Raw genomic sequence first — 27,735 nt, forward strand, 5'->3', positions numbered from 1 at the left:
CGTGGCGCACATCAGTCGCCAAGCACCGCGCTCGGTCTCTTGCAAATATAAAAAGATTCAGATACACGTACTCGTATTCGTACGCGTCTGCAATCCGCGAAGTTTTCGCTCGAAGGCTAGTCTTGCGATTCCATGGGAAGCTCTTTGGCGACGGCAAGGTGCCATGGTCTCCCCGTAGCGGATATTCTACCGACTAACTCCTTTACATAGGAGCGGAATCACCTACTCACCTAAAATCATTTCTCAAAGTGCATACCTTCGCAAATAACTAAGATATTAAAGTGCATTGCTAAAGGCAAATACAATTAATCCGAAAATAAAAAATATTCAGTGAAGTGCTGGCTAAGAAAACTTATTGAATTACTACGGCTAGTTCATAGCCTCTGATTGGATTTCCCCAAGTCGTCCACTTAAAGGTAAGAAAACAGCAAACTAAGAAATGCTTAATTTTGTATGTAAGAGAAAGAATAAGTGCAGCACTTAATTATAAATGTTTAAATGACGCCATCGGTATGACTTTAAATCAAACTGCAACATTTACCTTTTTACGTCTTATTTTAAAATTAATTTCTCAAAACTAAAATCCTTCTGAAGTAAAAAAAATAATGGGTTCTAGACGTAAAATGATTTTAGAGTCACATAACATTTGGTTCAGTTGTCATCATAATTTAAAATTTCTAAAATATATCTCAATATAAACAACTTTTCTTACGCTTGATTTTAAACCGAAAAAATCAATATGATATTGCTAAACGATCTCTATTCACTTAACTTCCTTTCAATACCTCAAAATAATATATGTATAAAACAAATGTACACTTAACTAAAATATTACAAAATTCATTATATAAGTAGATTGCATGCTGCTTCTACTTCACCAAAAGCCCCAAATAAGTCCCAAATTCTTGAATTTATTCCAACTTGCCCGTCGTGGCTGAAACTACGGAGTTCGAATGTTTATGATTTGTACACCGAAATCGATCTCACACGGACAGTGTCGGTGAGAACAATAAGAATTTAGTCGCAGTTCGAAACATGTTTTTCGAACTCCGGAGTAACGATCTCTCTCAATAAGAACTTGTTCGAAAAGCGGAGAGCGGTGCTTTTCTAACAACCGCTCTTTCGAACTCACACACACACACACACACCGATGTGTCGTATACGTATCCGTGAGATACACTTTGTGGCAACGAATTTCAGGTTTAGCGGTTGATTCGAAACGTTCTTCGCGTTCGCAAAGGTAGTTTCGGCATTTGCCCAAGAGCGAGCGAGACGGCAGAGCAGCGCAATGGCCGTTGTCTCTCTCGCACACTTTTCGAATAATGTACGCTGCACTTGGACGTCGATATGTAGCTCTACTTGCTCGTACTCGCAGATACAATTGGACGGGGGAAATGGAGAAGTGTGAGTGAGCCAGAGCGCTGGCGTATCTGTGTTTTTTATTGATGCTCAGAAATTTGAATTATGCCCCGGCAGTCAAAGTGAGACATTGGCGCTTCGAGCACGTATCCGCGGATACACCGGAATAACCAAAAACAAAAAACACAAATAAAAAATAGCTTAAAAAGCTTGAACGATCCAACACTCAGCTGTGCCGCGTATACTGTTAGATTTTGGCGAAAAATGGATGGACTGCAAAGTGCTTGCATCGTGGCTGGCTCTGATGGACAGTCATAAATTCGGCGTGAAATTCGCGCAGATACTTAGATACTCGGCTATCTCGCATATACTTATCGAGATCTGTGACAAATTGCGCGTGTGTGTTTGTGATACCAAAAGCCGTCCAAATTCGTAGCTCAGCCCTTTGCGGCCAATTACCCATTAGAATCAACAAAAACATTCGCCTGCAGGTAGAACGCAAAAGTCTAGCCAGTTTGGCCTCAGGATGCCATCGGATTAATTTCCCAGATATCCTGCTGGTTGTGACAATTATACCTTTGTGATCCTCCACGACGATTTCCGCACTCAGCATAAGTGAAATTCGTGGTTCAGTGCAGTGAAAATCAGAACAAACTCACTTCTACGCAGGTGAACGCCGTCGGCTAACTAAAATTGTGAGTAAACGAGTTTTACGGCTGAACATTTTTTGAACGCTTTGGAACAGCTCAAAACAGTCATTGAAAGTCTAAAGGATATTTATACGCTTACAGTTTTTGTTTTGTATTTTTGGTGCTTTTTTTTCAGTGTTAAAATATTATATTTTGTAGCAATATTTGATCTAAAGCGATTTAGAAAAATATAATTTTTAGAAAAAAACAAGAGAGAACGCTATAGTCGAGTTCCCCGACTATCTGATACCCGTTACTCAGCTAGTGGAAGGGAGAAGGAGAATCTTAAACACAGTTTTTGCCGGTTTGTAGGCGTTATAGTGGGCGTGGCAGAAAGTTTTTTGGCAAATCGATAGAAGTTTACAAGACCAATACAAAAATGAAAAAATATCAAAACATTTTTCAAAAGTGTGGGCGTGACAGCTTTGGGCGGTTTGTGGGCGTTAGAGTGGGCGTGGCAAAAAGTTTTTTTGCAAATCGATAGAAATTTACAAGACCAATACAAAAATGAAAAAATATTAAAACATTTTCCAAAAATGTGGGCGTGGCAGTTTTGGGCGGTTTGTGGGCGTTAGAGTGGGCGTGGCAACCTGAATCGACAAACTTGCGCTGCGTCTGTGTCCCTGGAGTCTGTATACTTAATCTCAACTTTCTAGCTTTTGTAGTTCCTGAGATCTCGACGTTCATACGGACAGACGGACAGACGGACAGACGGACAGACAGACGGACGGACAGACGGACATGGCCAGATCGACTCGGCTACTGATCCTGATCAAGAATATATATACTTTATATGGTCGGAAACGCTTCCTTCTGCCTGTTACATACTTTTCAACGAATCTAGTATACCCTTTTACTCTACGAGTAACGGGTATAACTATCTTTAACAAATAAATAGTTAAAGGTTTTTAAGTACATTTATTATTACCAACTTAGATTTTCTTTTAAAACTTGAAGAAGGTTACACTTTGCATATTCGAATTTCATTGTAGCATCACAACAATAGCAAAATTTTCAATAAAACAAATTTTGTAAATTTGAATTGCTTTAACTTTCTTGAGTAGACTTAAAAGCATTCGTTAATTATATTTATAATTATTTGTGCTGATTGCTTCTTAAGATATTCCATAACAAATAATTTAATTTGAATAAATAAATAAAATATAAAATATATATATATGTATATATATGTATATATAAAATATATATATAATATATATGTTTATCGGCAGTTACCGAACCCCGAAACTACAATTTATATATATCCCTATATCTGGGCTTTGTTTCTGTATTATGTGTTTCAGCAATTTTTTATAGGGTTGCGTGTGCGGTATCAACGCAAAGAATTTTCACTTCATTAAAGCGAAATGCAGCCGCTTTTGAAATAATTAAGAGGCACAAAGGCGAAATGTCACAGCGAATGAAAAATGCCTAACAAGCGCCGCATATAGAAGGTTAATCCAGACACATAGCGTTATATACCGAGCCCAAGTAGGGATAGGGATGAAGAAATACCCACGATATATGTAGGCTTGGCTACTATCCGGGGAACTCGAACTCATGCTGGCCAAGACGCCATGGGGCGAACCTGAAATTATGTAAAATAAAAGAAGACGCACTGGGCTGGAACTTCATGGGACTTTGCCAATGACCGAGGGAAGACGATGCTCCTGGGCAGTATTCCACATCCCGGCATGGCATCCCACATGTGCTCTAGTCGTAAGTGGATGAAATTCCACTTGATGTAGGTCACTTTCATTCGCCCATCTCGCCGAGGGTGGGCCAAGATCAAAGAGCTGGAGAACTGGCTGGTTCGATTGCATAATATGGGCACAACACTGAGACAGTTGCAGGCCCTTTAACAATCCCACTCCGAATTGCAGTCTATACTGCTAATTGGAGGGAATAGGCCAGTCCAAAGTTCTTCGAGTGTCTTCTGCAGCGCCGTAATTTATTTGGCCTGCGCCTTGCGGAGACATTCATCATGGCCTAACCCCGGCTTCTCCTGACGCCCCCTCAAACCTTTCAACTATACTTGTTCATATTTATAAATCAAAATCTCAAGCACGCAAGCTGAAAATTTGTGCCAGAGTCGTTGATCTATTGGCCGCAAAAATGGCAGGCACTTCTGTCAGGAATAGAAAACCGTACAATAAATGCTAGAGTAACAAAATGAAAAGACACAAGACCGCAAGAAAATAATGAATAGGAAAGAAGTTGAAATAGCATTTTTATATTTCAAGCCATTTCCTTAGACTTAAAACAAATTTATTGAACCCTTCTAGTTTACTCTTTATGAATACTACATCTAATACATTTAATACTAATTATCTGTAACAAAATCTAAAATAAGTCTCTGAAGTCTTAAATAAGTCTCTAGCCCAATTTATCCTAATAAATGTCCTATTAAACTCCTCTCCAAAAATAAGACTACAAGTCAAGGCTACTCGACTACAAATTTATGGGTAAACAGTGGCCAAACCATGATACTTTACAGAATTGAGATGTCCTCGGTCAGAAACAGGACTACTGTAAGGATAATTCCGACTCAAACATTACGCAAGAGATCATAAATTATCGGAGTGGAATGAGATGACAAGCTGAACCACAAATGGCCGCTTGCAGCGAGGATCGGAATCGATGATTGGTTTTGAGTTGGGAAAACAATTGGAGAACTCATAAAAATTATGAGAGCCATGACAAACAAACAAACAAACCACAAACAGCAACTGTGACGAGGGTTGCCACGGCAGAAGGAGATGCATGTTTAGGGAGTGAGAAAAAAGACACAAAAAGATGAAGAGGAATAATATTTATGACTATTTTTATGAGGTGCTTACAAATTTTTATGACTTTTTAATGGGTCCGCACACTGTGTCTGGCCCTCTCGCTTCCTCCCGAGCCTCCATATGGGCAGCGTGAGCGGGACAACAAGTGTTGCCAATGAGTGTGACTGCGCGTGCGCAAATACCTTTTATTTATCTTTTTTGTTCTGCTCTTTTTTTATTTTATTTTTTTTTGTATTTTAGAGTTGAACTCGTGCGTACCGCAGATTAAGGTACTAGAGCGGCGTGTTTACGTGCACACAAGCTACGCCCCTGTTGACAACAAACGCTAAAAATTATGATTTATGGCCAGGGCTCGTTTGGGTACAAAATCCGTAATGGTGACGACAAACAGCTCGGTGACATTCGTAGGAGAAATAAATGCTGTGGGTGCTTTGTTCGCCCCATAATTAAGATGGTGGCCTCAGGGCCGGTGACGTAGATGATGACGATGATGGAGTGCTCAGAGTTCCTCGATTGTTTGTTAGGAGAGTCTTTAGGCAAAAACGGATTGGGATATGCTTGAAATTAGCTGGGCTGTAAGTAGAACTAGTAAGAGTGTCAAAGCTTTTGGATTTAGTACATGGCTAAAAGTAAAAGGGCCTTTAACTATCAAACGATTTTCAGTCAAATTTACATTGCAATAATCAATACAATCAACAAGTTTAAAACGAATGGAAAAATGCGATGTAAGAGAAGATAAACAAGAATCAAGAAATCTTTATTAATTCACAATTGATCACTATACACTAAATGCTCCTCACTGTAAATAGCATTATTTTATAATGCTATTTTTCGTTTTTTACATTGCTCGAAAACAATCGATATCTGGCAGAATTGTTTGCTTACTAATCCTAACTTCGTCTATTGATTATGCAAAAGTTAATCATCTTAATTGGGCAGATGCTCAGCGGCTTGCTCACAAAAAGTTCGAATAGAAGAGTCAAGACCCCCTAAAGAAAAGAAAACCCTTTTCAGCTGTCGCCCTGAAATAATTCCCCAATTGATTTATGGGCATCGGCAGACGCATGTGCAACTCAATTGCTGTTTATTTACTCTCACTCTGGCTGACTCCTACCCTCCCATGTAGCCTTAGCTTATATAGGGTCTGATCCTACCTGTGGAAATGTGAAATGGAAACGCCGGGGACGGGAAAAGGAAATTCGTTCTGCGGTTTAAGTATCGGGGCAAGGAGAAATTTCACTCCCATTCGGAGGCATATCAAAAGTGTTTATATAACAAGGGTGGAACAAAAGAAAACTCTGTTGCCCGAGTCCAAAATGTCGCTGAGTTCGGTTCGATCCCGAAAGAATTGTCATAATTTATGGCTTTCTTATGAGCTCGACCGACGATCGCCAATCTAAGACAATGTCTGCCCCTCCCTCTCCCTCACCATCTCCCTCTCCCTCTCCCTCTCCTACTGCTTCTCTTTTTCTTCTCCAGTTCCCTGTCTCTTTCGGTGCCCGCAAAATTCGTCTGCGTATTTTATTATTCATGGATTTAATTAACACCAATTGAACCGCTTGTCGCCTCAGCGCCGACTTAAACTATTTGGAAAACAATTTTCGAATTCGTTTAATTTATGGCTTCTGTTTATATTCCCCTCTCACAGTTTTTGGAAATTTTTAATTTGCCCAAAAGTGAATTTTTAATCGAAAGACGACTATAGTTTGATTTTCCCAAATGCATCTGGAGTAAAAGAGTTATTACATGTTCGTATGATCCCTAGGTACATAAATATATTTATTTAATTTTTATTAAGCTATGAAAACTTCAGCAAAATACAAAATTGTTTTATATCAACTTGCCAATCAATTTTCATTATGAACTTCGAAACTTTGGCTGCTCTCGCTACTTTTGGTTCGGGTGCCTAACAGTTGTGGTTTTTCACCCAATCAATTTTCACCGCTTTTATTCGAATTGCCACCAAATCGATTCGACCCTAGGTTGTTCAAATATCTGCCAGTCAAAGGTTCAAAGTCAGCCAAGACCCCGATCCTATAATTTCGCTGATTTCGGCCTTGTTCGGCTTAAACACGGGCGCTTGTCTACAACTATAATTCTCATATTGCCAGGTCGAAATGGTTTTCTCCAAAGCACCGTTACCGGGCTCTTAAAGCCTATAATCGCTGGAGATCGAGAAGAGCTTAGTGGAAGGGAGAGGGGGAGGCAGACTCCTGAGGGCAAGCTTACAACATTTCCTTAATTTTTATTTTTTGTTGTGTTTTCCCCGAGAACCCTGCTCATCAAATAAATCTCTGTCCAAAGTTGAGCATTCGCTCCTTGGGTTCTTGGCCAGTTTCGAATGGCGTACGGCATTTTAATTTAAGCCCAAGTTGAGAGCTCTTTCATTTGGCCAACATGCTAAAGGGTTAAATTGCCCACTGAATCAAAATTATTGGTTTCAAGCCTCTAAAAAGGACAGGGAGGTGCGGGGCTTGCATTTGGTGCATTGTTTTTGGCCAATGTTCGCCGTTCTCTGCTGTTGTTGCTTGTTTCGATACCCTTTAAGCTCGGATTATCCACATATATATACAAATTACAAGAATTGTCAGACTCTCAATACAGTTTTCTCACATCCTCAGACAAGGCTTTCAAAGGGACTGGGTAAATATTATATTTAGATCGGTGGGAAATGGTTTTCAATCTTTGTAAAAATATTCCCTAATAGATTGAAGCGTATTTTAAATTCGGCTTTTACAAGTAATTTTGCCATCTTCGTTTTTAGTTTTGGGCATGTTCATGTGCAGCGGCCTCTTGGCTTGGCTCTTTTGCCTTATTTCCTTTTTGCACTTTTTCGGCTCTGGGGCGATTCGAGAGCTCCTTTCCTTCAGCTCCTTTGAAAGCGGAGGGTCAATGCTTTTGTTTGCTATCTGCGCAGCGGAGAATACGAGTTTTCCGCCATTGAACAAACATGCCCAAGACCAAACCAAGACTGCAATATCTGCGATGGTTGCATCGCGAGGAGTGGGTCTGGCCAGCAAGTGCAGCCCCAAGAAGTTTCCGCCAAGTGTGTCCAGAAGAGTGGGCGGTCCCTCGGCATTCCTCGGCCAACAGCTCTGGTACGTGAATACATATATATAGTATCCACTGCGGAGGCTAAAATTGCATGCTTAGACAGACCCAGCTCTCTCCATCAGCGGAAAATAAGAAAAAAAAAACCACTCTTTACCGTTCTCAAAGAAATAATAATAATAACCAAGTAAAAGGCAAGTGAAATTATCAGCGGTTAAGAAAACACTTCGGGGGAGTAACCAATCAAGAGCAGTAACTGGGACAGAGGCTTTCGGGTTAAGTTTCTAAAAAATCCTGTAACCAGCTTCCTCAGCTCGTCTGTTCAACGGGTATTACTTATTCCATTGCCCATTAAGTTGAAAAAAAGGTGTCATAATTAAAAAAAAGCTTAAAACACTATCTTAGGGATAAAAATGAACAATACAAATAAATATTCACGAGAATCTGTATCTGTAGCCTCGGGGCTTGTATAGCGATCCCATTGAAATATGTTGGAGCCAAGAACTGGCTCTAACTCGAGTTATCTTTACTTAAATGGAAATACCTAATCCCCCGCAGCTTGCCAATCGCAAAAAGAGATCTTAATGCAAAAAGTGAGCAGCAAGCAAAAGGATTTGTATTTTCAGATTCTTTTTATCAATTATTAAACATTTTTTCGATTTGATCTACTCTATAAATATGGCAAGCAACCTTATTATGTTGTTTAAATAATTTTAAAATGCAGTTCCCATCTAATACCCCATCCTCTCATTTCCAGACTCCAGTCCACCACTTCGACCCCTGGCTTCAAAATGGATCCCGACTGCTTTGCGATGTCCTCGTACCAGTTCGTCAACTCGCTGGCCTCCTGTTATCCGCAGCAGATGAACTCGCAGCAGAATCACCCGGGGGCGGGCAATTCGAGTGCGGGCGGCAGCGGGGGCGGGGCGGCCCCAGTGGTGCCCAGTGGCGGTGCAAACGGGAGTCAGGGCAGTGCGGGGGCGGGCACGCCGGGAGCGAACGATTATTTCCCAGCAGCGGCGGCCTATACGCCCAACCTGTACCCAAACACACCGCAGGCCCACTACGCCAATCAGGCGGCCTACGGCGGACAGGGAAATCCGGATATGGTGGACTACACGCAGCTGCAGCCGCAGCGACTGCTCCTGCAGCAGCAGCAGCAGGTGCAACAGCAACAGCAGCAGCAACATGCGCATGCAGCGGCAGCAGTCGCTGCCCAGCAGCAGCAGCAGCAACTCGCCCAGCAGCAACACCCGCAACAGCAGCAACAGCAGCAGCAAGCCAACATCAGTTGCAAGTACGCCAATGATCCAGTGACGCCGGGCGGAAGTGGGAACGGCGGGGTTCCCGGTGCTAGCAACAACAACAACAGCGCCAACAGCAGCAACAACAACAACAGCCAGTCGCTGGCCAGTCCACAGGATCTGTCCACCAGGGACATTTCGCCAAAACTATCGCCCAGTTCAGTGGTGGAGAGCGTGGCCCGATCCCTGAACAAGGGCGTCCTGGGTGGAAGCCTGGCGGCAGCCGCTGTCGCTGCCGGTTTGAACAACAACCACAGCGGATCGGGTGTGCCCGGAGGTCCTGGGCACGTCAATGTGCCGATGCACAGTCCGGGGGGCGGGGACTCGGACTCCGAGAGCGACAGCGGCAATGAGGCGGGCAGCAGCCAGAACAGCGGCAACGGCAAGAAGAACCCGCCGCAGATATATCCGTGGATGAAGCGAGTGCATCTCGGGACGAGTGAGTACTAATTGTGATATTAAACTGCGATAATAGATAGCAAAGCAATTCCTTATCAAAAAATCTTTCAGAAAATGTTATTAGCTAATTAATTAGAAGAACCGTCACTGTTAAGAAAATTGAGCTATTACACTTGTCTTTTAACGTACTTAAGAACTTTACTGATTCATGGCATTTTAAGATCGAAGTAGCTAGAATTGAGCTCCATAAATCAACATCCATCCAGCGATAACTCACCTCAATCGGTGCGTCATTCAGTGCTCAGTACCACTTCTTCGAGACACTTGCCCCACCAACTGGAAATGGGTGTTGCAACTGCCAAGCAGCATATCTTGCCCAGTGCTTAGCACCAAATTGTCTGGCAAACTGTGCCCGCGGTGAATCTTGTCAAAATACATAAACAATAACAACATTTCCCTCGCACTTACGCTCTCCGGATTTTCTCCAGATCGGAGGAAGGTGAGGGAAAGAAGAAATGCTGCGTGAAAAACTCGACCGCGAAAATCGTAGCTCGGGAAAATTGTAAACAAACGTGAAGCGATCCCATCCCGCAGCGAAGGCCGGTCGACTCCCACAATAACTCATAATACCGCCGCAGATACAGATGCCGATACAGATACGAATACGGATAAATATATACTAGGTATCTGGACAGACAAATACTGCGGCTTGATATAAATCTCAGCACCTCGCGCGGTTTATATTTAAATTTAACAGAACAAATTTCCACCCGAAACTTGTTGGGCTGGAAAATTGTGAACGAAAAATTGTTCGGTGATTTTTCATCATGTCTCTGGCGCGCACACAGATTTTTCTTTCTGCCACCCCCGCCCCCGTCAGATTCCCCATATTTCCACCTTTTCTGACCCATCGACAGGGCAACTCACGAAGTTGTTTTGGGGATCCAAAGTGTAATCAAATTATTGAGAAGATTCTTCATACTCGCCGGTGGTTGGGGGAGATTAATTGGGTTGCAAATAGTTTGACATTTGCATAGATCTGCCTGGCTGCAGACTTTCCTGCAGCTCGTTTATTATATTAGCTAAAAAATAATTAAATATTTCTGTTCAGGTATAAATCATTACATTCAGGTTCTGGGAAATATTTTTGTGAGTCTCAGCGGCTGTCTCATAAATCAAATAGCGCACTCATTACCTCTTGAAAGTATAACGAATGGCACTTGAAATTATTCAATAAAATAGTTAAGTATATGGATTTTCTCCCGATGATAGGGTTAATTGCTGGTCAGTATCTTGCATTTCCATATTTGCTTACTCAACCAGCTCTTGACAACCCGAAATCACAACATGTCAGCCAATTAAAGCGACGCTTAAGTGCTGCCACATGTACCTCATATTTATAGATAGTCGCAACGCCAAGTCAGCAGATACAGATTCATATTGACTAACAACTTGGCTGATTTTCCATTTCGATTCGCGGAAAAACTTGTTCTCCATTCGGCTCCAATCAATGGGGCACATTGTTATTATTTATGTATCTGTTACTCATGGCAGCCGGGCAATAACAACAAGAACGGCGTGCATTTGTTATGCAAATTGCGGCAAGTGGAAGCGTGGAAGGAATTGATTGCAGCAGGCAGCGGGTGCAGCAATGAAGAGCATGAACTTCAAGAGACATGAATGAAGTACGCTCAGATGCAGATACATGTGCAGTTCATATGTAAGAAAGACGCACTCAAAGATCTGAACGCAGGAAATCGTGTATTTCTGTCGGGGGAGAGCTCGTGTATCTGGGCATCTCCGTCTGGCTCTGCCATTTTCCTTGAGTTTTCATGCATCGCCGGGATTTAATTACTTTCTTAATCATATTCGGTTGAGGGCAATGTGAAAGGCAACCATCTATACAACTATGTTATGCAGCTATATCTTTTAATATATAATTAAAAGAACAACTGTAGTTGATCATGGAGTCTATTATGTAAAAGGTACACTGTAACCGTGCAATTATGTGTAAATATTTGGTCGGGCTTAATTTTTTTTTACCAGTTGTGCAGTTGTACCTTTTGGCAACCCTGCACTTAATTGACCTCTTTTTTTTTTAGGAACAGCCTGGTGGACAATTAGCCTAGCCACTTTTATCGTCCCAGAGCACAACTTAATTTTCGACATCAAATGTCTTTATTAGAATTTATTGCAGGGTGTGTTGGCATGTGCAGGATGTTCTATAATTGCAGCCGAGCGAAGTTAAAAATCACTATTAAAAAACGATGTTGCAGGTGCCAAGCAGCGCAAATGCCAATAATAAAGGGCAATCTTGAGGGTAGCATCTAAAAAACAGGCGCTGATTAAAGTCCAGTAAATAAAACAGCAGCAGCTACGGCAAAAGCAACAACCAACATCATGTTAACAATTATGCAAATTTCGAGTGCATGTTGCTCGTGTGGAGAGGGAAGAGGGGAGTAGGGACCGTGGGCCAGGGGCCAAGGGGAGGGGCAAGGCCCGGCTGATTGCATATAATCACGTCAAGTTGTTACTGTGGCAACCATTTTATAATGCAAAGAAAAAACGCCAGCTCAAACGCCATCTTCAGAGCGAGCAAATCGAGGCGAGGCTGTCTGAAACAGCCTGTTTCTGCGAAACACTTTTCGCAACTATACTTTTTAAGAGCTCCTGGCATCAAGTATCTGGCCATAAGCACATGAAGCTGCATGTTTGCTAAATATCGCATGCAGCCTTGTGAAGTCGTTTGGCATTCATTTGGGAAATTCATTCCCTAATTGACAAGACCGAAGCTGGCAGACCTCCAAGCAGATCATCAAAAGATGTCAGCCAGTGGATACCTGCAACACATTTAGATTCAGATACAGATTCAAAGATACTCATGCTGCCTGCCGAAATGTCAAAAGCCTTTTTACTCGTCGCTCCCTTCCTCCATATGCATATTGACAATTTGTTGACATTTCTATCTGCACTTTTGCTATTCAAGAAGGCCGCTCCCCAATTAGTGGGCTGCTTTTGATTTAAACAATCTGCTAGGCTATACATTTTCCCTAAAGTGGCCCCAGCAGAGCCTTAAGTAAGCGGCTAATTGCACATAAAACTATACTCAGACTTGCATGCAACTTTTGCCTTAAAAATTTCCATAAATTGCTCACAATTCGTGTAATTACCGAGTGTCGTGTCAATAATGGTAACTAACCAGTAGAATGAAAACAGAAAACAGAAGCTGTACCAAAAATGAAGACTCCAGAAAAATAAATCTAACGCGCTGGAAAACGCAACCAGCTAAAAGTCTATTTTATAAATCTAAATTGCAAATATCTGCAGTTCTATTTCCCTTGCCGATCGTGCCGTTCAACCCGAAGGCTGTGGCCACTCGATGCCGCAGATGCCAGGATGCTACACAAAATTAATAGTTTGCAAACGAGTTGAATGCAAGATACAAGATACACGATGGTTGCTGCTAGGCAGCAGATTGCATCAGAAGCTGGAAATACACTGATCCAAAAGAAATAATTTCATGCGTAATCCGGATTCCTCTACTAATATTTGTTAAACTCTAAGCATTGCTTAGGAAAGGGAAATATCCTGCTTTCTTCAGCTTAAAATAAGTCAGAATTTCTAAAATCATTTTATATTGCTCAGTGTAGACACAAAGTTTAAAATCAATATTAAGAGAACTGAACATTATTGTAAATTTTTCGATGCCTGCACATCTAGTTGCAAACTTATTCACTTCGGAATGAATTGTCCGACTTTAGCTTCTTGTTTTAGTTAACACTTTTTAACAATTTTTACAGCTTTCCTACTCAAACCACTTCTGTTCGAAATTAAGTTAAAGCAATTGCATTATAATTAAATATAAGAAATATCTGCTGCATATATGCATACATATATCCATACATAAATTGATTGTTTTAAAAAAGTTCTTGATATGGGGATTATATTTTTCTCTGTACGGGCACTGGGGTTAAGTTCCCGATCTCGGAAATGGTCCGGGATCTGGTCTGGGGTGTCGTTGTCTGCTGGTGGACCTGCTGCTGCAGATCCAGCTCCTGCCGCCATGCTGCCTTTGCGCCTGCCAGTCAGAATCCGGCGATGGAGGAGCTGAAGATGCAGAGCCAGGAACGAAAACGCGCCCGACACTCGCTGGTCAATTACATTTTCATTAACTTGGGACACGACTTTTCAAATAGCTTCGTTTAATCATAATGATTGTTATTACTTTTATTTCGGTGCTGTTCGCGTTCTAAGGTCCAAGAAAATGAAAATGATTTTTATAATGCCCACCGCGCGAGGTGAATGCAAAATGCCAGACATCGGCTCAAGGTGCTGAAAGTGCAGTAGAACATTAATTTATTTCGCCGCTCCTCCGGCTCTCAGATGCCGATGATGGTCCTTGCCAAAGCCCAAGCCCATTATTAGGCAACTCTGCAGTATTCTGGACCGCTATTATGAGCTCGAATGCAGAGGTGCCTGTCGGATTGTTTTACACCGAGCGTCACTTTTTGGCACACGAAACACAGAGTGTATTTTGCTGGCGATTGTTCTTAATGAATTTGGTGCCCCATTCAGTTTTCGAGGGATGCTGCTAAGAGAACTCATCACTCTGCTTGAATTGAAATTCATTCGGCTTTAAGTTGGTCAGATACGGGCACTGAAAGAGCTGCAAAAAGCCCACAACAAAGAGCTGCATAAGAAATGGAAAAATATTGATTAAGATTGCCTTCACTGAAAAAATATTTAATTTCATTAAAGAAAAATTAAAATGATGGAAAAAGTAATTAAAATTTGTTTATACATTTGTTATTATAGAAGGTGTAAAATATATAATCCGTTTAAATGTATTACAGTGTGAATGCAATTACATTCTAGATTCTATTCCCCCACATCATTTAATTTGTTTGTAGGTCAACTCTGGTGCAGTTCTATATATACACACCTAGTTCGTACCCAAAGGCATTGTCTGCCTTAAAAATATCACTCATCGGATAGCTCAAATCAGTCTGTGAAGAAAACGCTTTTAAAGCGTCTTCAACTCACACACAAAAAAAGATGAATGATGACCCGAAGAGCTTGTTGTTTATGAAACTTAGTTGTCCATTGATGCCTTCAAGTGGCAGTCGGCCACATTTTGGCCAAAGCTAATAAAAGCGCATAAAAAGGGGTGAGAAGAGGGGGGTGTACTCTTCGAGGGAGACAGTAACAATGGGGGCCACTCGCCGCAACAAAGACGGCAATATTTAAAGAGCCAACAATGGCGCCACTAATGACTGATGATGTGCCAGCGCTGATAGATACAGATACATCTGTGGATGCAGCTCAGGAACACACATATGTATATAGATACAGATACGGTTTTCACAGAAACATTTCGCTTTGATAGGACATTCTAATGGACTTGCACAGCATCAGAAAACTGAAAACTGAAAACTGTTTACTCTTACTCCATTGTTTAGAGAACCACTGGATTGGTCAGTGCATATATCTATATCTGCCAGATACTCAATTGCCGCCTGGGAAGGGGGAAAATTAAATTGCGAATCAAGCAAAGTAATTGCGATTTGAATGGTGAAAAAGTGCGAGCCATAAATTCAACGTAGTGTCACGGCAGCGCTGCAATGCGAATTTATCAAATTCAGTCGCAAATTGGCGCACATCTGCAGATGGCCATGGATTGCCGGATCCCCATCTCTCCACTCCAGTATCCACTTCTCACCCAGTTACCGTTTTCCCTTTTCCTTTGGCCTTCTTCCTTTGCCGAGATACGCATAGAATATTAATCTCTTTGCGCATTAACTTAAATAAAATGACGCAATGGCGATAAGCGAACAGGACACAGTGGGTCGTAGGGGGATATTCAGTGATTAAATTTGGGAAATCCCAGGAAAACAGCTGGCGAGTTCCTTTCCTATCTTATTCTAAGATGTTTAAGAATAGGCATTGTTATATATCTTTACCAGCCATTTCGCGAGTTGTGCAGAAAAACTTTAAAAAAACTTTTAAAAAACTTTAAGCAACGTAATATAATAAACATATGCTATTTCCAAAATTTATATTTAATACGAATTTTCAAAACGTTGTACGCACTTCAACGTATTTCTCTAAGTTCTTCAAATTATCCACATCTCAACTCAGCTGCCCACTGTCCTAAAGCTTAACCAGGAACTGGCTGCGGACTTAGTACATTGGGACCTGGTCTCGACCGCAGACCTTTGCTGGGTAGCAAACAAAACCAGAGTTAAACGAAAACCATCGCAAATCGCATACAATCCGAGATGAAATTGTGAATTATTAATGCAGGCGGTAAAACTATTTGGCTGAGTAGACAAACCCACAAGTGAGCCGGGTTTTTGGATCTCCTCCCCGGCTTTAGCTGACTGGGGGCTGCGGGCTGAGGAGCGTGTGCTGCCACCTCCTCCATTGAAAATTGAGTTACACGCGTGGTTCGGGTGTGTGCGAATGTATCTGGCAGATACATATGTATCTGCTGTCTACGGCTACGTGCCCCACGAACTGGCTTACATTTCGCAGATTAAAACCGTGCTGCCCGTTCTGTGCCACCTGAAGCCAATTCGATTTAAATGTCTGGCACTTCCACTTGGCTTTTCCTGGTCATATTTTGTACCAGGCATTGAATTGGGCTTTCTTCCTGTGCATGGCATACTAAACTCGCCGGGGTTCAAGGGTCAGCTCCACGTCTTTACCGCGCTGTGTGTGTGTGTGTGTGTGTGTGTTGTCCCCCTTTTGCAGTGACAGCTCGAATGCAATGGCAACAATTGCAATTTGTTAGCAACGTTCTGGCCTGAGGCCCAGGATCACTTTGGCTTGGGCTGGCTTTACTTTCAATACGCTCAAGGTTGCACAGAAAAAAAGTATAGACGCATATTTATAAAAACAAAAAAAAAAATTATTGAAATCAAAAAAATAAATATTTATTTTTTGCTGATTGAAAGCTGGAAATATATTAATTTTATCATTTAGTTTAAATTTTAGAAAACATTTGCTTTGAGATTGTAAAGACTCTTCAAAGACCTGCGAATATATTTACTCTAAATGGAATATATAATTGAATATATAAAAACGGTAATCGTTAAAAATATAATATCTTTCAACGGCCTACATGTTTCGTGATACAGTCTAAACAAATGAACCAAATAGTGAGATATTTCGTCTTGTGCAGTAACAGATACGGATACATTTGCTGCACTTCGCGCTTCATTAAAAGGCGGGCGGCGACTTTCAGCTCCCAGGCCCTTTGGAGCTCCTTCTCCTTCTCCAGCTCCATTTTCAGTTCCCCACTGACGACAGCAAATTTGCACTTTGCTCGAACGGGCAAAAATAAGGGTGAGTCGTCGGGGAAGGAAGAGCCGAAATTAAAAGATTTTTAAAGACACCTTTGTAGCAAGTCTTGAAAACTTGTTCCGCGCCCAGACTTCACCATCTTCATCTTCATCATCGCAGCCTCGGTTTCAGCCTCCGCCACTGACTCGTTTCTCTGGTTTTAATTTCGTTTCTTTTTCATTTTTGTCTGCTTTTTTCGTGTTCACATCTTCTCTGACATGTTTGCTGGGCAGCCATGTTGAATACTTTTGTTTTCTAAAAGCGAAGCTTGCAAATACATCACCTTTTTTCGTCAAGTTAGGTTTCACGATAATTTGGCAGAGCTTGCTGTGTGTCTCGTATTCCCATTTAATTAACTATGCGGCCGTATTTTAACGTGGGTTGAGAACTTATTTATACAAGAACCAGTAGAAAGAGGCAACTTACAAATATATAAATTCAATAAATCGCTGAAATCAAAAAACTGCTTAAAAAAACAACACACAATCTACAGCTCTATTAGCAGAAATTCGAATATAACTTTCCGTTTGATTAATGGATCTCAGTAGATCGGCTAATGCCTTGTGTAGTATACTTAATCTCAGCCCATTGACCTGGGCCACTTTTAATGCCTCAATTTCAAATCTGTTTGCTTAGGTTTGCTGTTATGCAACCCAGAGCCAATCAGATAACTGGACTTAAATACATCATAAAAATCGCATTAACTAGCGAATTAATAGTAGAGAAATAGTAGGGGGCAGTATCTCAAACTTAAATGTAAATTGTTTGCCATCCGTCTGAGGAATCGCAAATGAATTGCCTTGCCTCTCGGCACAAGAAATATGGAAGATAATTGAAGCTAACGCCATTGACAGCAGCTTTTAGCCCGCTCCCGCCGCACTTTGCATTAATAAAGAATTCATCACAATTACAACAATTGCCACAGGATGCAATTTACAAAGGAAATTATTAATGGAAAGTCAATGAGTGCGACGCGAGTAAATCAAAATCGCGGAGCAAAAAATTCTTCAACGTGCCCGTGATTGATTACAGAGCTGCGGTCGGATGTCTGGGGGCCTGGACCTGGACCTGTACCTGGTCCAGAACCAGAACCAGATCCAGAATCGAACCTAAGACCAGGACTTGTGGTCATCAGCGCCAGTCAAAGACCCCGAGCAGTTAATCATGGGGCTGCGGGAAAATGAAAATGAGCGAGAACTCCAGAAGCCAGACGACGACAATGCCGCATTTTGTAGCGCGTTCATTCAACTGCAGACGACAGGACACTCATTAAAAATGGGTGCACCGCTACCGAGCGCAGGGTATCTAGATCAAGGGGGGTATCTCGGTTGACGCGGTCTTTTCACGGGGGAGAACACACGAAAAAACAGAGAACAGGTTTTCAGCGCAGCTCGGCTAATTTATGTGCGCATGCGCGACGCTCGGGAGGCTCCCTACTCGGGAGCCCCATAATTAACTGAGGTAGTCATTTTGGATTCGAACACGAACACACACCCCATTTCGGATGTGTATGGTGTGTGCACATGGTCAGCATCTCCTTCTGGCGGGAGAGAAGAACTCTTTAAATCAGAGATAAACGATAATTATCTGAGCGAAAATGCGCGCATAAATAATTTGCAAGAAGTCACATTAAAAGTGTATCTAAAAGATACGCCAGGCCTGATACCTGATAACCAACCGCTCGGCTCGGCTGGTTCCTTGGTAAGTTTCATGTGCCTCTCGGTCCATTGGCCTGCCCGGACCCTGGGAGCCTGCGCCACGACGCGCCATTAAAAATTAAAAGCTCATTAATTATGCAGATAATTCATTTATTATATTTTCAACACAATACGAGCTACAAGCGGCATAATTTGTTTCCCAGCTCATTATGCCAGCGCAGGATTGAGGAATGGTGTTCGGGGCTGGCAACTGTCTCGAATTGAAAACAATTATGGAAACCTCTCCAAGGGTTGATTGTCTATTGCCGGGGATATAGCACTTCCAGGGGAGGGAACAAGTGAAGGGGGTTTGTCGGGAGCGTCACGTGTCTCCCGGGGGCGTTTGCTTGGCTTAATCCGCGAAAAGCACTTAAGTCCTAAGTGTCCAATCAACAGGTTGATTTCGATGGTTAGCTTAATTGGCTTTTGATTCGCTGGAGGAAGGAACTTAGCGTTTAATACGGAAGGGATTTATTACGAAGATACAAGTTCGACTCTGCGGGCCCTCGAAATAGCCACGCTGAGCACGAAAATTACTTTAATTTGAATAAAAATCAACTATTTTAGAATGTTTAACAAATATAAAACATTTATACTTGATACTTTCAAGTTACTTGAATGTCAACTAATTACGTGGAATTCAATACAAGTGCGTGGAATGCGAACATCCTTTAAATTTACGATCCAAAACGGCGTTTGGCATGTAAAGGCATTTCATTCTATTGCTTGTTTAACTTCCTCATGTATAAAAGCCAAATACATTTGTTTCTTCTTCTTTTTTGTATTTCATTATTTAATACAAGAGATTACCATAAATTAAATGTAATTTTGTTGCTATGAAGGATTGGAGAAGTCTTTGCCACCGGATACCATATGCTTCACTATCTGAAGAAAGTTCTTCCCATTCCCTCGGTTACCTTCAGTTCTCAGACCGTTCAATTTGCCAACGAACCGCATCAGTTGTTGGCCAAAAAGCCGAGAACTAGAGCTTGTGGCACATGATGTCATTTCAGTTGAATGGCTTTGCGTAAGTGAAGAAAACGGCGATAAAAGAGCTGGAAATGAAATGCTGGGCATTGTGGCGGCTGTCGGGCTGACGAAACTGAATGTGTTCGTGTTGACAACAAACACGGAATATAAATTGAAAAATGCTTTAAAGCGAAATAATCAATTTACTTCTTGACATAATTTCCATTTTTCACGAAACCCAGCCAAAGGCAGCCACGCGAATGCCCAAAAGAATGTGGGAGGGGTGGGTGGTAAGTGGGAGGGCGTTGGGCAAGGCCACGCACAATTCGCACCACAAAACAAGAAACAAGAAACAAAAAACAATACAAAAAGCTTCCCCCCCAGGGTCACCAGAAATTGGCTGCATCCCATTTCTTGGAGTGTTTTTAATATTCTTGCCATTTTTCTGACCGCCATCCTGCGACTGCAGCGCTTCCTTTATTTGAATTGTGATTAATGATCAAGCTGGGCTGCTGCTTCTGCTCCTATTTTGCTTTGGAATTGCCACACTGTCCATCCCTCATCCTCATCCATCCCCAGCCACGCTGTGACAAATATATCCAGACAGAGGCAGACAGGAGTTGTAACTACGATTTAATAGTGCTTTAATGGTCTGCGGACATCGATGGACACCGAAACACCTGTTGTCTAGCACGTGCTGTATGCCACGAAGTGGGTGGAGTTAGAGGTAGATCTAGAGGTAGAGGGGGATAACACTTTCATTATCACAAATGTCACATCATTTGTCGCCTGCCCCCAAAAATAACACACACAAACACAATATGACTCAAACCGCCGGGCAGCATCATTTATCACCTAAGGAATGCAACGCGCAGCTCAAGATACAGCCTGCCGAATAGAGGACCAGATACATTCTCAGATAGCCCGGCGACCGCATACTTGATTAATTTTCTTTTTCCGAAAGAAATTAACCCGAGCGCTGCACATGCCCCTTCGCGACCCCGCGGCGGCCCCTTTGACGGCCCCATCTGCCTTCGATAGTCTGTATGTATATCCCTCCGATCGGGTCGGTCCCAGGGTCCAAGATTTATCTCTTCCAGCAGTTCTCAAGCGTGGCACCTCTGCAGAGCTCTGGCTGTAGTGTCTGATTTATTTCTGGAACTGTTCGAGTTCGAAGCATATTTTTGAGGGAATTTTAACTTTCAGAGAGCCGCAAAATAGCTCGGAATTCTTTGTCAATTCAAGCGATCTTGGCCGAGATCACTTTTTGTCTTTAATTAGTTCAATTTGTGACGGAATTCCTCCCTGACTCGTTCTCGTCTCTTATGAGTAATGGCCCGCGGCTGGAATTGTGACATTGATAATGATTTTCCGTTAAACGACTCATTAGCCAGGGGTTCCTGAGTAGCCAACGATGATCGGAAGTGCGTTGATTAATGATTTATGAACCTTCCTTTTGAACACCAACCTGATTCAAGAGACCTGCACAGGGAATGAGCTCGTCTGTTTGTTTATATATAAAGTATATGTGTCCTAACAAGAAATTCGTATTGCCAGTCAATTCATAAATAGGGGACTCGAGATAATATTGCCATGTTTAAAGCTTACAATTCGCTGTATAAGTACAAGTTCAAAGTTGTTGTTGCACGATAAGATCACGCTCTCCTCGCTTCTAAATAACACAGTTCCATCGGATCCCAGGTGTTGGGATCTTGGAGTGCCGCACACGTTGCTGACTAAGATGACGATGTTGAAGCGAAGTGTTTTTTTTTTTTCGCCTGACCAGACGCCGGAGCGTTGACAAATGACCAGTACAAGTGTTTGTGACAAGCCGCAAGTGTGTTTTTGTCGTATTTTCTTATTTCTAGCAAGCAGAAAACAATTAAACTTCGGCTGGAAAGGCACGGTGTCTGACCTACGCCAAAGGTTTTCAGCTTAACTTTACCTTTAAACCTGCCAGAGATCGAGCCGTATGCTAATCCCGTGTCAATCTCGGACTATCGGGGAGTATGCAAAGAGACACTGGCGAAACATCATGTTCAATGGGAACATGAACATCCCATCCCGGCCAGACAATGGCAATTTGAATTGCAGAACCGATCCCGATGACACTGCGTTCAATGGAGCTCCAGCCCGATCGTCACTTAATAAATTCTGAAACAGATTTTGCATGCAGGCCGAAATGGGATGCACCAAAAATCAAATTTCCAACTGATATGTTAAGCAGCTGTCAGCCGAAACTCGCCAAGTAGCCAAGTACACTTGACGTCATCTTACGCGAAATGCAAATGAAGTGTCCAACAACTCAGGGATCTTCCTTCCAGTCAAAACGATGTGTTAATGCTCTCATAGAAAAAGTTACTCAAAAAAATTCGCCTAAAATAATTGATCGGTAGATACCATTTCAGAGCATGGCTTTATGAAATATTTCAGATTTTATAATTTTAATTTGGGGTTCAGCTCCATTTAACCTTACATGAAACGTCAATACCCAAAAGTAGGGTATTAGTACAAAGGCAACGCCACAAATTCACACACAAGTCGATTCTTCATTCTTGGGGCGTTCTGTTTCGGAAATATGTGCACATATACTCGTATGTTTGTACATGCAAAATCCAATATGTCTATATAGTATTTCACAAATGCCCAGACACAGACAAAGATACAGCCCGAGTCTGAGGCGCTGGCATCCCATCCCGATCCGAATCCATACCCTCCCATCCCATTGAGGTGGCAGGGAAATGGGAACAAACTTGTAAAACGCTTCGAATGTTCGCTCATTGGCGCTGTCAAGAGATCTGGCCCCTTGGACGCTCCCCTTGCAAGTGATATAAGCACCAGTGATATGACATGCCAGGTGCCGTTGGATTCGAATACGAATACGAATACGATGGGGCTGCTTTTGGATGATGCTCTGCCCTGTCAACTCGTTGGGGGCTTTCGCCTTAGATATTGCGCCTGGCCATGACGACAGTGATGCGCTACTTACTCGCATGTAGTTAACCAAAAAATAAGAAAAACATACTATGTATTTAGTCGAAAGACCACGACCACGAGAGAGCCAACAGAGATCGCAGTGTTGACACTCGGCTGGGACTCAACGGGTTGCGGATGTGTGTTGATCTTTAGTCGGAAATCAGCAAAATCTGAGTGGGAATTAGTGGCTGATGATGCCTGCGATGGTGATCTTCAATGGAGGGAGGATGATTTGGAATAGTGGGGTTTAATCGGACATAAAGAGCAGAGATGCAAATTTGCTTAATAAATGTTTTCGGTTTTTTTAAACAAATTTCAATTTTCTATTTTACTATGCACAATTAGTTATGCATATTATATTCAATTCCAATTAAAGTTTGAATAATGTTTGATAAAGCTAGAATACTAAAAAAAAAGGAAGCCAAATATCGAGATACATTCTCAAGACCTTAGTTGCTCAAGACTCTTGCAGATACATTTCGCCATGCTAATACTTTCCCCTCCATTCAGCCCTTGAGTGGTGTAAACAAATTGCTACATATGACAGCAGCATTTGACAATTGTAAATGGTTGGCGGCAGTGCAAGTGTTCAGTGTTCATCCTGTCTTTTGTTGTCTCCCTACAAGGCATACTATAGCAGACTATACTAAATAATAAAAAAAAAAAGCATGTCTGCGACCCTTGTAGTGAACTATGGCCACAGTATATATTGATTTGGCAGGACGCATGGGCAAGGTCAGGACTCTTGCTTATCAAATAGTAAAGGGCACTCAAAAACGTCTGCACATCATGCATCAGTCGGAAGTCTGGCAAGTTTTGGAAAAGTTTACACCAAAAAATAGAAGACGACGTCCTCTAATGGTAGACTAGAAATATTACTTGCGGTATCAATTTTGATGGCCTGACTGACAGTTGCAGCATATCGAAATGGGTCAAGACTAGTGCAATTCAATTTGTGGCCACGGCCAGCAGTTGGCCAACTCGAAGGAAGCCTCTTTCCATTGCCAACTGATCCGGATGACTGATGGAGCCGATGCCGGTTGTCTGGTTACTGTCTGCTCGCTGTTTACTTGGTCATTAGTTTAAGCCCGTTCAGGATGGCAGCCAGCTGGGGAAGTGCAGGAGCTTTGATGTCGGCGCTATCCCTGCGCTTTGGCCACACTCAAACTCGCTTTAATTAAATGAGCGGTAATTAATTTCAACTTTAATCAGAAATTCCATTTAGATTTTGCCGCTGATTGATGTGGCTCGACATCTTCCGCCAACGTCACATCGAAACCACTAAACTGTGACAGCAGCAACCGCGGAGGAAAACTTTTGAAAGTGTGTGGGCGGTTTTCTTTTTTTTTGATTTTTTTTGTTAAAGCGGCAACAGTTTCATTGTGTATCTTTAAGTAGGCAACATAACATAACATGTTTATAAAAGACAAAGTGCGACGGAAGCAGATTGCAGGGGGTTTTCAAGCTTTTTAAAGGCAAAATGTAAATACTCATGAAAAATGAAATAATAATATTAATTACCATTAATTACCAAATAAAAAGCTGTATTAGACTTTAACTCTTACTAAGAATAACACAACCTGTCCTAAGCAGTAAATCGAACTGCCTTTAACTTAGCAAATATGCCGTGACCCATGCTAGCTATGTATCAAGCGAGACAACAATTTCCCAATATCAAGGAGGGACGCACCAGCAAGTCAGCGGTTGCCGTCTATCACATTGACTGACTGCCACACATTTGGCAGATATAAATACTAGAGATACAGATACAGTGTCTATGGCAGAGCTGGCAGAGCTTCGTCTCAACTCAACTCAACTCTTTTTTGGAAATCCAAAACAAAGCGGGCGGGCCAATTGACTTGGCCGTAATAACACGCCACGGTAAATGGCTTTTAAAAGTCTACTTTGCCACAGCACGCCCCCTCATTACGAACGACGCGCTTTGAACGCCCTCGTGCGGTTCGCCTCGAAAAAAAAGAGAAAAACCCGATCCAGATGACAGAATAGTTTTCGGAGGCGACTTGCAAGGAACGGGAAATTGTCATTATCTTCCGACGATTGCAGATACAAGGATACAAGTTTTCATCAACCGGGGTGAGATACCTTCGCTGAACTCTTTGGGCCAAACACAATTCCAGGCATGAACTTTTTCGGGTGCCACCAAATGGCAGTTTGGCACGTCATATTTATGAAAATGAAATGCGCAACGTTGCAGAAAATCACAATATAAATGAGAGAATTAACTGGCTTGAAGCGGTGAGAACGCTAGGGGGATTGGGTAAATGGTGGTGGTGTCCACTTGAACGTTTGACGATTGCCTAGAAACGCCTTAAAATAGTTAGCCTTAGAAACAAATGACTTTCGGGTATTCGCAGGTAGAGAGGTTTGAAATGATTCTAAATAATAATAAACTTTAATTTATTACATTCAAGTGCTATTCGATTACATATGTGTTTAAGCTTCCTGTTATTAGGTCGGTATTCCGGTAAAGGCCCAGTACCATTACCAATGTAATCTCTGTGGTATAGTAAATATTTGATTGGAGCTTTAACTACCTTATTCAGAAACTTTCTTACAAATCGTTTCTTCTTCATTATTAATGGATTGTTTTGCTTCAAATAAAATCACTCTTTTCCTGTTTTGCAAGTGTACTAACAAAGCTTTTCCTTGTTTCCTCTAGGTACTGTGAATGCCAATGGCGAGACGAAACGACAACGGACCTCATACACCCGCTACCAGACGCTGGAGCTGGAGAAGGAGTTCCACTTCAACCGCTACCTGACCCGCCGCCGCAGGATCGAGATCGCGCACGCCCTGTGCCTCACGGAGCGGCAGATCAAGATCTGGTTTCAGAACCGGCGCATGAAGTGGAAGAAGGAGCACAAGATGGCCTCGATGAACATCGTACCCTACCACATGGGTCCATATGGCCACCCGTACCACCAGTTCGATATCCATCCGTCGCAGTTCGCGCACCTGAGCGCATAGGACGCGTGGCACTTTTCGGGTACTGGTTAGAGACTCAATCAGTTGTATCAGGAACCATATCAGACGGCGGCGGCGGCCTCGGCGGCCAGTGGTTATCAGTCGCAGGACGGTGCTCCAGTGGGTGGTGGCTCGGTAGGAGTGGGTGGCGGTGCGGTGCCGGGCTCGCTGGCCAACGGTGGCAGCAATGGCAGCGGTCCCAACTCCCTCTTCTCCTCCGCCGCCTCCAGCTCCCAGGCTCCCGACTGCATCAAGTATCCGCAGGAGTTCTGATCTCAGGTTATCATCAGGCAGCAGCAGCACCAGCAGCAGCACCAGCAGCAGCAGCAGGATAATTTCATTGATCGGAATCAGGAACGGGACCTCAAGCAGCTTTTGGGGTCGGACTGTGAGCCCGATCCAGAGCTGCAACTGGAGTTCAAGGCGGACATTGTCGAATGCAACTTGTTCTGCTGCTGAGCTGAGCTCTGTCCGCATGCCACGCCCCTGCCGCCTCAATCCTGCCGCCTACCGCCTACCGCCTGTCGCCGCCCGTCGATCAACCAACATCCAGTGATGTTTCTTGTTTGCAACTGATTCGTGTTAAGCTAAGAAACGAGCCACATCCGCTTGGTTCGTTTGGGTTTATGATACTGGAGGTGGAACCCGGAGCAATCGTCATTACTCTTTAAAAAAGAAATCATCAATTTTTAACAACTTTTTGTGATACGCTGAGTCTAACATATCAACATCAAATTATTCACGTCGATTTGAATCAATAACATTAATATATGATGTTAGTTTGCTGTTGAGACATAGGCATATGATTGATATAACTTGTATAAGTCGAAGTTGGGTGTTACCCCTTACTCATTTTCTACACCTTTCTGTGCGAGTGCTCCAGAGTCCTTCCAGTATGATGAATCTCTTTCTCTAAGCAGTATTCGAAAAGCCGTTAGTTTGTAAGCTTAGCATAATTCTAGCACGTAAGCTGCACGATGAGCATACAAAGCTATCGAGTTGAACAAATCTAATATCTGCAATAATTTCAAAGTGATTTCTAATTAACATTAGGTCTTCGTTTGTATTGGCCCCAACCTTGATCCCAACCAAACCCCCACCCAGCACCCTCCAGGAAGTCCTAAAGAGTGTACTTAATTCCTAGCTAGTAGAGAACATAACTCTAGTTACCCACATAAGGCTTTGTTTAGTTTGTAAATAGCAGAGCGCCCCAGATTGGGGATCGCCTTTTTATGTTTGTGTTTCGTCTTGAAGAGAAAATTTGAAAGTATCTGCAACTGTTTAATTCAATTTATTTTGAGTGTTTGCGTTTGTGTTGTTGAAATTGCTCTAGCAGCTTGAAAAATGCTTTACTAATTTTATCAAAAATCAATCGTTTTTAATTGCCACTGAAGAACAAATTCGGAATATAAACAGGAAGTAAAATATTTCAAAAGTAGCATAGAAAGTGCTATAGTTAATCAGAGTTTTCTTTAGAGCAGCAGCCGATCCTTGCACTTTATTTATTAAAAGGCCTCTCAACAATGTCTGTAAATTTAATTCGGTAGTTAATCGATACAGTAAGCCAACGCAAATTGATTAAAGCGTGAATTGTTAAATCCTAAAGCTGGGTTTCCTACCCATTACCGTAATGTAAAGTAATTATTTATGCTGTACCATTCGCTAAGCTAAGGTTAGTGCATTCTAGAACTATCGGTAGTATATGTCAACCTAGCTCGTAAGCCTAAATTATGTATATCGAATTAGCAAGACAAATTTTAGAAAAAACAAATCAGATTGAGCAAGGCAAAGCAAAACGAACAAAACTATGGAAAATGAGAGAATCAAAAAAATATACCTAGCACAAATTAATTAATCGTTTTTTGTTTCCACATTTTGTATATTTGTTCAATCTTAGTTTGTACATTTTCGATTATGTGTTCAATGCAATTGGTTGGAACCATACTGATTTTCGCAATCAATTAAAATAAAAAACCATTTGAAGTTTTGGGTTAAGGGGCACTCACAGTCCGCCAGGACAAAGTGGGCGCAAAATGTTTAACTGCATTCCATGTAAAATAAAATTACGCAACTAATTTTTAATGAACTTCGCATGTATGTATACCTTAATCTGGGTTCGATTGCAAAGGCAACTATTAAACAAAAATGGAATCGAAAATAAAAACTGATACAA

At 42.1% G+C, this 27,735-nt stretch overlaps 1 protein-coding gene across 2 annotated transcripts; it reads left to right on the top strand.

The window, feature by feature from the left end:
* On the top strand, positions 1-25,690 carry LOC120450765 (homeotic protein Sex combs reduced). Of its 2 annotated transcripts, none has more exons than XM_039633905.1 (3): positions 1-416; positions 8,646-9,631; positions 25,258-25,690. In XM_039633905.1, the coding sequence occupies exons 2-3, from the start codon at positions 8,680-8,682 to the stop codon at positions 25,563-25,565; spliced, it is 1,260 nt and encodes a 419-aa protein (XP_039489839.1). In that variant the 5' UTR covers positions 1-416; positions 8,646-8,679; the 3' UTR covers positions 25,566-25,690. The 2 variants fall into 2 exon arrangements, with proteins under 2 accessions (XP_039489839.1, XP_039489840.1); XM_039633906.1 differs by lacking the exon at positions 1-416 and adding an exon at positions 1,495-2,054.
* Positions 25,691-27,735: the final 2,045 nt, after the last annotated feature.

Source organism: Drosophila santomea, chromosome 3R (assembly GCF_016746245.2).
Source record: "Drosophila santomea strain STO CAGO 1482 chromosome 3R, Prin_Dsan_1.1, whole genome shotgun sequence".
In the NCBI taxonomy this organism is placed as follows: domain Eukaryota; kingdom Metazoa; phylum Arthropoda; class Insecta; order Diptera; family Drosophilidae; genus Drosophila; species Drosophila santomea.